Source organism: Syngnathus typhle, linkage group LG12, assembly GCF_033458585.1.
Source record: "Syngnathus typhle isolate RoL2023-S1 ecotype Sweden linkage group LG12, RoL_Styp_1.0, whole genome shotgun sequence".
Classification (NCBI taxonomy): Eukaryota; Metazoa; Chordata; class Actinopteri; order Syngnathiformes; family Syngnathidae; genus Syngnathus; species Syngnathus typhle.
Window position 1 is genome coordinate 9,957,573 of NC_083749.1, and position 13,482 is coordinate 9,971,054.

Consider the following 13,482-nt stretch of genomic DNA (forward strand, 5'->3'; position numbering starts at 1 on the left):
TGTGTTTGTGAATAATGTGTTGAAAGAAGTCTGAAAATTGTCCCCCCCCCACACACACAAAAAAGAAGATTACAGTGCATATTATTTATTACAATTTGGACAACGATTGTGTAATATCAGTACATTTACGTCAAAGTAGCCATCTATGCGTGATGTCACGAGGTGAAGGTTCCATTAAGGAACAATACGTTCACTGATTCCAGAAGCAGCCACGTTTTATGAATAAATGCGGAAGAACGTCCCATGTTGACCCGCTGGACTTAAGCCAAACAAGTAAACAACGTGCTTAACTGGCAGCTATAAAAGTAAAAATTATAAAAATGATCAAAAGAATTTCATAACACACGAATGACTATGTGACATTACACTATTTGTTATTTTTTTATTGGAAGACTGATTTTTCTGGATCAGTATGCCAAAATCAAATAAAGAACTAAAGAAACCGAAATCGAGAGGGGGGGGGGGGGGGCTAGTGTGACGTCAAATCAAGCGCAGCGCGTTCGCTTCTCTTCGGTGGGGGTGCTGATCGGACGTCAAACGCTGCGCGTTCGCTCCTCTTCCTTGCTAATCGGACGTCGAGCGCTTTGTGTGGCGGGCTCCATCTAGTGTGGAAACTGAGAAGTGCTCAAGCTGTTGTGCGGGCCACATTCAATTATGTTTTCAGAATTTGCTGCGGGCCAATAAAAACTGGCCCGCGGGCCAATTGCGGCCCGCGGGCCGTAGTTTGGACACCCCTACTATATTGCCTCATTTGTTTTTAAGATGCACACTGGTTGCATTTCTATCCATTTCAATGAAAAAACATTTCAATTTCTAAACTTATCAGGTTACAAATGGGCTCATGGAACCACTCAAGTTTGTACCTTGAGGTTCAACTTTAATAGCGAATCTCACTCCACTTTAATGATTTCACCTGAATGTACAGTATTAAAATGAACTTAAATCGAACGGAACGCAAAGTGTTAAATCTGACTTTATATGTGGGAAAGGCATACATTTCATCACTCTCTTTTCTTTCTCTTACATGTAACATTTTCTTGCCAGCATACAAACTCCATATGGCTAGCAAACTATATTCTTGGTTTCCGCACATGTGGGTGCTTCAACAGAACGCAAATTCCGTTTTTAATTCACACACAAGGCTATGTGTGTGCGTGCATGCATCAGCCTAAACATGAGTCACTTCCTTCCCCACATGCTGCTGTGAATCACTCCTTCCTCCAGGGAACATGGGCTGTCTCCACCCACCTTTCCTCCCTCTTCCATGCCCCTCCCCCCTTGTGTTCGCATGCAAGGCCATGGAAAGTCTCTCGAGCGGTGGGGGTGGAATGGAAAAAGGAGGGGGTTGTTAGATTGATGCCCCAGGGTCTGGGTTTGGGTTCTTTGGCGCTTGGGGAAATATATTTGGAAAACTGCATATAACTTCATTCATAGATTCATTTTTTTCTACGTATTGAGATTTCCGTTTCACTGAAATGACCTTTATCTTTTGTTTTCTGTCTTTTACTTGGTTAAATGCTCCTGGAAACCACCCTCAGCATATTTTAAAAATTTGCAATTAAGTGGGACAATTAACAGGTTCATACAAACTGTGTATGATGTAGTAGCTGAGGACTTTAAACTGAATTGCTTACATGTAAACAGCTAGTCTGTACTTGTCCATGATGGAAAGTCGAGTTCCTTTGTTGGTAGTTGGAGATGAGCCTGCAATTCTGCTTGCAAGAGTGTCTGTCAAAGACATAAAAGTGTACTACTTGTACTTTGTGTGACAATTGTGAAACAAAAATAATGAATTACATATTGTGTTGCTCCTGTTAATGTACATTGTGATTCATTTCAGACAGTCAGAGCTGAGGAGAGTAAAAAGACCCAAATTTAAATTTCAAGTCATACACTATAAAAAGTACATTGATACAGTATACATATGCTCCACTATATATAGCTGTGGTGTTCTTTTGTTGATGAGATGTTTTGTGTTTGCACCAAACATAACTTTTTGAATATGGCCAAAGTTTATTCTTGGTTTAATCAAAACATAACACACTGTCTTACACTTGCGTTGGACGATTTTAAGTATTTTTATATTTTACATTCTGTCTTTCTAAAAATGAGGCTTCCATTTTGCCACCCCAACCAAAAGCCCAGTCATATAAGATGGTAGATTGCTGTCGCATATACGGACTAAACCGGCAGTACTTGCCAGAAATTCCTGCAGCTCCTTTAATATTGCTGTCAGACTCTTAACAGCTTTCCCGACTTGTTTTAATCTTTTCATTAATTTTGAAGAGATGTCCAGTTTTTGTTAGTGTCACTGTTATGCCTTTTTTTCCCCACTTTATGACTGTCTTCACTGTGTTTTATGGTTTATTGTCTTGGTAACTATTTTGTACCCTTCTACTGACTGGTACCTTTGAACAATAAGATGCCTCTGATCATGTGGAAGCTCTCTGCATTGCTTGGCTTGTGCTCGGCGATGAGTATAATTATTATTTGTTCATTCTAAACACAGTCACGTTTCCAAGAGGGTGTGTGCACTTTTGCAACTCCATTATCTCAGTTGTTTTAATTTATTTCCTTTTTTAAAAATATTATTATTATTTAATTTTCACTTCTGTTAACCAGGTTTGAGGTCACATTCAATGGCAGATGTTCAATGCTTATCGATGTAAAAACTACATAACATACACCCCACTCATGAGGGATGCTGATGCAGATGCACCAGGCCCCTTTTCTTTGTCCCTGTCTGTCTGTGCTCACTTTTCCACTCATACATATTGCCCTGAAAGTGGCGCAAACAATTTCCAGTTTGAAATGACCTAGTCGACAACAGTGTTGGTTGACCTAGCCTCTTGAAGTCCTGCAGTAATTGAAAATTAACTTTTAATCATGTTTAGCATCTCGTGTAAATCAACATTACAAACTACCTTTAGAAGCCTGATATCCAAAACAGGCAGGACACAGCTCTCGAGGCACCAGAGTTCCCTACCTCTGATCTAAAGTGAGTGGTTTAAAAAAAAAAAAAGTTGTCTGTGCGTCCGTGCGTGAGTGCTCAACACCAGCATTCTGGATTCTGAAGGCCTTAGCTATGTAATTTTTGCATGGCAACACACTTAAACTGTAATCTAATTAGACAAAAAAAAGGATTAACCCACAAATGACTGGACGCTGCGCAGCCAGGCCGCATTCTGTCAAAAAACAAAAATCTTTGGAAATAAATTTCATTTCATGGAAGATGTAAACGTAGGGCTGTACTTTTGATAGTGTTTGAACCAGCAGAGGTTTCGAAGTTCCTGACTGCATGCCACCATTCTCATTAATGGTGGAAAAACCTTTAAAGTGTATCTTAGTGTTATTTTATGTCACTAAAATCTTGTAGCTATATGAACAGAGTTGTTTGGAGGGTTTTGTTCCCCACTAAATGTGGTTTGCATTATTACTTGAAGGGGAACTGACAGTTTAGTGGTGCACATTGTTGCCTGGAATGAGGCCAGTGCTTGGGTCGTATCCCGGCAACTTTCTTCAACACAGTCGCACCACCTCGATATCTGTTCCATGCTGGATTAATGTTGCTTCAGGAAAGGCATCTTGTGTGTTTGACAAACCCTATGAGTATCCCCAAGACAACCACCACTACTTGAAATGTTTCGTTTCAACTGTATTACCCGTAGTTCAGTATAGCAATGCCGCACATGCAATGCTTTATTTCTTGTCTTCCATCTTTTATTGAATTTTCTAGATGAAGACGGGTCCCTTTGCTGAGCACTCCAACCAGCTGTGGAACATCAGTGCGGTTCCTTCCTGGTCAAAAGTTAACCAGGGTCTAATTAGAATGTACAAAGCTGAGGTGAGTTAAAGAATGATCCTTTCCGCTTCTCCTTTGTTTTATAGAATTTAAAGATAATTGCCTTTGTATTGAATATATCCACCATTCTTCATTGAAGTGAATTGAAAGGTTTGGCAAAGAATTTACCGATCCAAGTCACACCATTGAGAACAGAACAGAAAAGAACTTTGCTACTTGGTAGAAACATGGCCTAAGGCTGACCCATCCTTTTTTTTCTGGTACTTTCCAGTGAGTTGGCAGGGTGCAGCACTGATAGTTAGGCACATTTCAGGCTTTTCATTACTGCACATGGACAATTCTCATTCCCATATGTACATGTATTGAGAGAACACAAAAACATATTAGAAAATACTCTTGATTACATGTATGATGTCACACTCTCATTTGTTGTGTTTTCGAACATACCGTAGTGAACTGAAATGGTGTGATCATATTTCTTACTGGAATATTTCCTTGGGATTACCTCAAAGAAAGCAGTCTCTGAACGGGTAGTTGTGCTAACTTCCGGGTCACTTCATTTTGAATGTCAGATTTTTCAGACCAGAGTGCGCTCACTCTCATCACTGTTAACTTAGACTTGATGTTCTGGTAGCTGTCTACTCCCTGTTCCACTCTGCTCCCTGCTCCTGTCTGCTTCCCCCCTCCCTCTTGGTTTCAGCCATAGTATAAATGTCTTGCTCTCTTAAAGGAGCCACCCTTCTACTGCAGCACTTTTAGGCCACATGGACATACTGCAGAATAAGATGTTGTAGTTGGTAAGAGACACACATAAAATGTAATTCCATTGAAGGGTGTATGTTTGTTCAGTTTACAGGCTTTCTATTGCCATAACATTCAGCCAACACTGTCCCAGGTTCTTGCATGAGGGTTTGCCATTGAGGATTGAGCTCGACGAGGTCTATTGGTTGGTCGACATTGTAGCACTCCTCATCGGGTCTTTTCTTCTCTGTTTAATTCATCGGCATGCTCCCGTCTTATTAACTTGATAATTAATGGAGTTAACTCCATGCACGTGAAATTACACCCAGTGCTGGAAACCTAAATTTGATCTGAATCTACAAATCTCTGCCACAACCCCACAAAATGAACTGAGCTGGACACATGGGCGGAAACTTGACTATGTATGTGCAACTCTGGCCATATATGTCGCCTATTTCACAATTTTCCCTCCCTGGTTCTCTGTCCAGTGTGAAAGCCCTGAGAAGGTTTGAGAGGGTTGAAGTTGACCCATCATTTTGCCAGCTTCTGACGTAGCAACTGGCGGAATACTGACTGGCATGAGAGAATTGTGAAGTTTAACACCCAAGCAAGATTCAATGCCAATGCCCCATTGTGTCACTTTGCCACGCATCTAATTATTTTAATGGGGTAAACCGCAACTGCTGTGTGAATAGGCCTTTGATGCGCTAATTAACCGGGAATGCAGGTAACAGGTACTGTTAAATGAGATTGAGTTTACCAATAAGTGATTTGATGTCAGATTTTCTGGTTTGGTATAGCTCAAATGTTTACCTCTTTTTAGTCAGTAAATTATGAATACCGTTTTTTTCCATGTATAATGCGCAAAATGTAACTAATTTATTGTCCTAAAATCTGGGGTGGGCATTATACATGGGTACAAATTATTATTATTATTATTTATTTATTTTTTTAATCCGGATATCATACGGAGGCCGCCATTACAGATGCGCTTTCTTCTCTGCTGTTCACTTCAAACACGCTCCATACGAACACAATGCTCTCGTATCAGACGCTTGCTCGATCACCTGCTCGTTTGCTGTCACAATGTACCCTACACAAATCCGAAACATTTCTTCGCTATTGAGTTTGCGCAGTGATACTGACCGGCAGAATAACATCCGGTTGTTCCCAAAGATGATATTTTTTCTGAAATAATTTTATGTTTACGGACTTAAGTAGGAGTCAAAATTTGGGTGCGTATTATACATGGGTACAGTTTTTTTTCCAGCATCAACATGCCATCTTTAGGGTGGGTATTATACATGGGGCCGCATTATACATGGAAAAAAACGGTAGGTTGATATTGCCATTGTCATGGGTTGTTTCATTCAAAGTATTTGTTAATCTTATTTCTTGTTGAAAAATTGAATTCAGGTGTTTGTAAATTTCATTAAGTCTCACTAAGGAATCACTATTTTCTTGTGACTAAAAAAAAAATGACATTAGAGAAACTCAAGACCTTAACCATCTGCAGGCAAGAGAAGAGGAAGGAAAGGGTTAAGAGAAAAACGGCGAGAATGGAATTGTGTGCGTGTGTGTGGGCGGTAGGGGGTGGGGTATGAGGGGGGGGGGGGGGGGGGGCTAAGCCTTCTCCCGCCTGCATGCCCACATCCTGTGTTTTCCAGAGCAGCCTGCGAGTCTTCCCAAAGAGCTGAGGGGCCAAGCTGTCTGCCTCCCCCTCCCCCCTCTCCTTCTCCACTGCCTTTCCCTTCATTAAATCCACCCCTCCTTCTCTCCCGACCTTCCTCCAAGCCTGGAGCAACCATCAGCAGACTCGCATTCCTCACTCCCTTTTGCTGGCCCCACAGAAGGTTTTGGGCAGAGTTCTACTCGGGCTGGGGAAAGCAGGATCCAGCACTTAACTGTCTGAAAGGGGATAATGTTTCCAAAGGCATAAAATAACAAACTCATTTGGATGGAGATAGTTTCAAGGTTTGGATTAATTTGTGAGATATGGTCGCTCCATCTCAAATGCTCAGTTGACTAGCTTTCTGATATTGCAAGTGAATCCAGCTTAAACAAAACAAAACAAAAAAACCTTTCCAGAGTCCAACCATTATAACTGTAAAATGTTCATGTTGTCAAAAAGTATTTTAATGGTATCTTTTAGCGTTCCAAACCGATCATACAATTTTTAGATGTTCGGTGTTATTTTAATGTTGAGGTCCAAAGGTACTGCAAATGGAATTACAATAGTTTTTTCTTACACAGTGAAACGATTCAGTTTGTGTGATTGAGTAAAACAACAGGGAAGAAAGCATGTTTCTGGAGTTCCACAAGAACGCGTGCCATTTATTCAAACTTCTAAAAACCAGTTGTACAACTAATTTGTTCATACATGAACCAAAAAAGAAAGACCTCAAATCACCTATAGAATTCTGGGGTGAGGTAATTGCCAAAATGAAAGAGACGGTATCTCCAATACATCTCTTTTTTTTTTTTTTTACCAGACAGGCTGATGTGGCTTTGTTGGTTGAGGTGGAGTTAACCGTGTTTACTCAAGCGATCTTGCACCATCAAATTGAATCATTGACCAGTTAAGTGCTTTTTTATAACCGCTGCGCTAACTAGAATTTTTTTGGGGGGATTTTAGTTTAATAATAATAGAAATGTTTAATTTAATCTTGCACCACTGATATGCTATAAACATATTGAGCTTTCTTGATTTCTGCTACTAGACTTGGAAAGGGTATTGGGATTCCTTTATTCAAATGAAAAACAAAAAGCACTTGAGTCAATTTGAAAATGATCAGGGTTTTTATTTTTATTTTTTTGCAATACCATTTTTTACAATTTGGCATTGGCTTAGTGCAAGCAAATACTCAAGGTTATGTGATTTGGACTTGGGAGCAAACAATGAGATTGGCACATCCCTTGTAACGTTGCATGATGAGATACAAACTTTTCTTCTGCAAAAACAATGTCTTGCCAGTAGTTGGCAATATCACTTAGTAAGGAAACACCAATTGCAGGGGCTTATCCAAAAGTAAGTTAAATGTCTCAGCTGGCCACAGTAATGGTGCCATAAATAAACACTGGTTAACTTTTGCTTTTTCTTTAATTCAGAGTAAATACTTGTACATCTAAAATAAAGTGGAGATTTTAGAAGATGTTCTTTTTTTCATGCTTTTAAGAGGCAGTGGATAGTGTAATTGTTAAAAAGTCCAAATTTATCAAGTCGAGACAGGATTTTCAATGTACAGTGACGTTTGGAATGCTAGATGAGTCATATTGCCCACAGTGTTGAAGTACTCACCAGGATCTCACCATGAGTTTGTACATTCAATAGTTTTCAGTCCTATAGAGTGTGTTCTCCTCATGCAGCGTCCAACCACCACAACCCGTTCTGCAGCTTGCCCAAAGCCCCACCCTGCCTCCACAGCAGACCATGTCCCCTTACGCAAAGACCTTGTGAAATGAACTATTTCCAACATGTTCAGAGGTTTGAAACTCCTTTCGGGTCAAGGTCAACTCAATGGGTTCATTTGTAGTTGGCGTTTTCACTGTAGTTGGTGATGATAATTTTCTCAGAAGAGCTGGAACCTTAAGTTAGTCTATTTAGTGGACCGTACTAGACCCTTTCACCATGACAATCACACGTTTGACAACTACTTCCAAGTAGTCAAAGTCAGACTTCTGATTTTGGCACCACTGGTAAACAAGCCTTGTGTCATACGACCAAGGCAGAGCATTGTGAAGACGGATAAATAGTTGAATAATTATTTTAACCTTCTCAAATACTGTAGCGTAGCTTGACTGATTAAAGCAAGGGTGTCAAACTCATTTTTGTCACGGGCCGCATCATAGTCATAGTTGACTTTGGAGGGCAATTACAACCGTCAACAAACTGATGAATAACTAAGCTTGAAAGCGGAGACTGTTCAAATATTTTTAAAAGATCAATGGTAACAAAAATTGTTAGCAATATCTGTATTTTTTAAAAGTGAAGAGAATTTGTAACTTTAGTCTTGACAGATGAAGTTGATGCACAATTTGTCTTCGGAGACCACGTAAAATTATTCGGCGGGCCGTATCTAGCCCCCGGGCCTTGACTTTGACACCAATGGATTAACGTGGCTGTCTGTTACATGAGGTAACTGCCTTCAAAGGGAGATGATAATTTGCTGTAATTTACATTTCAACAGGTAACCTGATTCAAAAACAAACATTAAGGAAGTTCATACAGGCTGGCGAATTACTAGTAATTTCTGTTGCTCTGTTTGATGGCACGGGCATGCTTTTTTTATGGTGAATTGGCATATGCTAGCTAGTATTAGCACTGCCTAAACTAAAGCTGATGTTAGTTAGCTGACCAACTCAATGTTTTACTGAATAGCTCAAACAACTGTCACCCGATTTCATACATAGTACCTTCAAACCCGAAGATAGAGGTTTGGATTTCTAGTCTGTTTCTGTCGAGGTGGTTACTCGGCCTAAAGTACTCAAACCTTTTAGGGAATATCTGGCAGTGAAATCAAACCAAACTCGACAAGTTTTTGTCATTGGTTTCAGTTTAGGTCGGTGGTAGTCACTCAGTCGGTCACCTGGAAGTACCCCAAACAAACTTATTTACTTATCAGGGATCACTGCAGTAACTGTTTATATGCAATCAATATTAAAGTTAAGGTCAGAATTCGGGTTTCTGAAACAATCAGAATAGCCCGTTTACATGCCTCAATGGACAAAGATACTCGCACATTTAAATATCCCGTTTGAACCCGCGACACTAGGAAAGAGGAAGCAGGCAACAATGAACTGGATTTCAAAATAAAGTCGCGTCTAACGTCCGAGGTAAAAAACGGGCGATATAGATCGATGTTTACGTTTAGCATCGATGCCAACAAATCGTAGAGCATTATGTCGATGTATCGATGAATCGTTACACCCCTACGCGACACCCATCAATGTCATGGCGCAAATAGATAACAACCGCTTGTTACTTTCTACTATCAACAAAGAACATGATACTCATGTAGCTCACCAAAAGAATAAAACAGTCTGTTTTCCCCTCGCTCCAAATGTGTGCTTTTCTGTTGCATCTCCGAACTCCGCCATGATCGTTTCCATCTGCTTGTGTGAGTTGCGTGCCAGATGAATGGAGTTACATGTACATGCTGTCTATATACACACACAGTGCCTCGTTTTACTTATTGAGACAGAATATAATGTCAAAACGTCATGGAGAAATCACTGTATTCAAATATTCAAGGGCTCGAGATGACGTGCATACAAGTATTTCTTGTACTACAAATGCCAAGATTCCTTGCGGATAGAGCAGGAACATGCAGTTGTTAGTCGGTAAATCGATCGCGTTTACAAGCAGAGATATTCCGGTTAGAAAACAGGTACCCAGGGTCCTTAGTCTTAATTTAAAAAAAACATTTTAAGAGCATGTTTGGGTTTCTGCGCTCGTTTACTTTAAAAAAAAGAATACGGCCAACGTTCTGGTTTTACACCTCCCAACTCACCCGCAAGGCGACCATGATTGTGAGTGATGTGAGTCACCCCGCTCACTCATTGTTTGAGCTTCTCCCCTCTGAGAAGAGGTACAGTAGCCTGCGCTCCCGCACCACCAGACTCTCCAACAACTTCATACTCCAGGCTGTTAGGATCCTGAACTCGCCCTCCCTTTCTGCGTAGCGTCCTGTACTTTGCGCTATGCTTACTGTCTGCTGTGCGCACACTGGCTCAGTTTTGCTCCTCTTATTTATTGGGTTATTTGTTTATTATTTATTCATCACTCATTTTATTTATTTATTATTTATTAGTTATTGTTTGTGCCTTCTTGTTTTTATTTTGTGTTGTCTACTTGTATGTTTATTGTGTACTGTGTCTCGTCACCGTGGGATGGAGGAAACGGAATTTCGGTTTCTTTGTGTGTCTGACATATGAAGGGATTGACAATAAAGCTAACTTTGAACTTTGAAAAGGGTTAATTGACTGCATGTAAAAGTGGTCAGTAACGCACATGATTTGATTGTCAGTTTTTTCTTTTTGTAAAAGTAGTCCGTGGCTCAATCACATGATTTGATTGTCACAGTTTTTACATCCGATCCTCTTCCTGACGCAGCCCAGTCTTTTTTTTTTATACGGGCGAGGAATAAAAGGGTTATTGTTTGAAATGAAAGCTGAACCAATAGAGTCATTCCAATCTACACTAATAATAGAATATAAAATAAAATTACAGGAAGAAAGATGTAGAGGAAACACTGCATAAAGTTACTATAAAATTTACTTATTTTACTTTTCTGTTAACATTTTTCTATTTGTAACCATTTTCAGTGTTTGGAGAAGTTTCCTGTGATCCAGCACTTCAAATTTGGAAGCTTGCTGTCGATCGAGCCATTAAAGCCTTGACACTCATGAATGAATCCAAGGAACATGATGGAACGGCCACAATCCCAGCACATCAGATCGATCATTTTCCCTTTGTCGAACATCCTACCGTGGATCTGCAGCACTCCACTTATGGACACGAGCACCATTTTCCCAAATGTGGTTGGACCTTGCATTGAAATGCATCAGCACCTTACAGCACTTCGTTCTGAAATTACAATGATCCATATAATCTATACTTGTTCATTCCCGTCATGTTCCAGGTTTACCAAATTTGAAGAAAAAGGGTGTGATGTCCTTCACTGGTGCACTCCCAACTACATCCAGATGTTTGAATCAATGGCAATGGATTGTGCTTGCATACATGTAAGACTTGCCAGTTTGGGGCCTGAGCACTCAGATTTTGTATTAACTGTGTGTAGGGTCTAAATTGTCCATCTGTTGTGGATTTGTTATTTTCTGATCATGTTTGTATTGTTACTGTATTTATATCCTGGATAAACTTTGGATCAGACTCTGTTATAGAGGGGAGGGAATGAAATGTTTTGTTGTTGCTTTTAAATGAATGCTTGAGTTGCCTTCAGATTTGCATTCTTTAGAGCAGGTGATGACAGAAATTGCCAGAGTTGAGGTATTGTCATTGTCTTGCTTTCAAAGCCAAATGCTTGCGTGTGTGTATGTTTTTTGTATGGATTGTCCCATCATCTTAACATCTTAGGTGCGCAATAAGTAGTCATGAATAAGGAGGCATGATAATGTTTGGTTCCTCAGTTTATTTTAATGGTAGATGAAAATGTAGCACATTAAACCTGGACTGAAGAAACAGCTCTATCTCTGATCTGTAACTAATAATGTCCTCATCTCACCTTACAAGCAGATATCTATATTTTTTTGTTCAGATAACTTGGGCCTGATTATTGCCCATATACTGATTTAATAAACTTGCGTGTCTGCACCTTATGTCATTTGCTTAATGAGATATGTGAGCCTACATGCATATATATATATATATATATATATATATATATATATATATGCCGATTTTTTTAAATGAACAAATAAAATGTGAATTTTGTTATTAGATAGATCTAAACGATATGCTCTAATGGGCATTTGTCTTTAATGTCTGCTTGTTATGGGAAACCATTGCCAAATCAACAAAGTGTAATTTGGCCAGTGTAATTAATCACTTGTCTTTAAAGTATGTGCCACCCATTACAAACTACTCCAAATCTACAATTCCAGTGCAAACGTTTTTTTACCTCATACAATGAGCCCTCTCAAGCATGGAGATGGAAATCCCCACTCAGAGGATGTTAGCCTGCAGTGACTGCCAAGACGTCCAAAGATTACCCAACGATTTTGCGAAAGTTTAACCACTTGGTCCTGATTTCTCGATATTCAAATGGGAGGTAGTTAAATATCTTTTAGACTATTGAAGTCTTTACAGATGAGATGTGTAAGAGCCTTTTTTTATTATTATTTTATACACACACTTTATGCCCACCTCTAACATTGTGCTACAGGAGCACTTGAAACTTTGATTGAGCTTTAGTTGACTTTTTGTTGATCTTTATGTAAGATCAACATTGTTATTGGTTGTTATTGGACACTTATTTGATATTTTGATTGAGCGTAATGACTTTTTGTTGATTTTACATAGAGTTGTTATTGGACCCTTATTTGATATTATTATTTTGACTTATTTTGAAGTACCTTAACTCTTATTTTGAAGTACCTTAGCGCTAACATGGTTGCCGGTCACCTTTAACCTTATGAGTCACACTTATGGAATCACTGCGGTAGAATTGTTTGAAGGACCTGGTGGTCACACAGCTCTTTACAAGCCTTTGGAAAGACCTTTATAAACTATTAAGAAATCATTAGAAAGCTGTTTAAAACCTACTTCACAGTTTAAATTTCAAACCAATACCGGACTCGGGAAAATTCATCGATACAGAGTTACCTTCACTGGATGGTTGATTTCCTTGGAACCTTGCCTGCTAACTTGGCCTGCCTGTCTGCCTTCGTTCCATCCACCCACCCATCCATCCACCCATCCACCCATGCATCCATCCATCCATCCATCCATCCATCCATCCATCCATCCATCTACCCATCTATCTATCCATCCATCAAGCCATCATCAACTGTTCATCTGCAAAGGTACATACAAAGCTTGTTAGAGAAAGCCACTTCAGTCTTTGAAACTGGACGCGACAAGATGTTTTACAGATGAATCACTGCTGTAATACAAACGCTTGGCCTTTGATTCACCAAAAGCAGTGGAACATTCAAGTGTTGTTCCGCTCACTGTGTACTCTATCTCTGTGGAGACTCAAGCACATGAACTTAAAAAAGGAGGAATTAAACATTGTTTCCTACAAATAAAAACCTGCAATGTTCTTTGACATATTATTTTATCCTCTTTGGCATATTACTTTATCCTGCTCAAATTGCTATGTATATCGGCTCGGTGACGCACTGGTTAGCATGTCCGCATCACAGTTAGGAGGGTGTGGGTTCGATTCCACCTCCGACCCTCCCTATGTGGGCTTTGC

General features: G+C 39.7%; 1 protein-coding gene across 2 annotated transcripts in view; it reads left to right on the plus strand.

The window, feature by feature from the left end:
• ptpa (protein phosphatase 2 phosphatase activator) overlaps window positions 1-11,881 on the plus strand; it is a 23,512-nt gene extending 11,631 nt beyond the window's left edge. For both annotated transcript variants that reach the window (XM_061293392.1, XM_061293393.1), the window contains exons 9-10: window positions 3,737-3,844; window positions 10,868-11,881. In XM_061293392.1, the coding sequence (XP_061149376.1) occupies window positions 3,737-3,844; window positions 10,868-10,942 (183 nt within the window). In that variant the 3' untranslated portion in view covers window positions 10,943-11,881. The remainder of the gene's footprint in view (window positions 1-3,736; window positions 3,845-10,867) is intronic.
• Window positions 11,882-13,482: the final 1,601 nt, after the last annotated feature.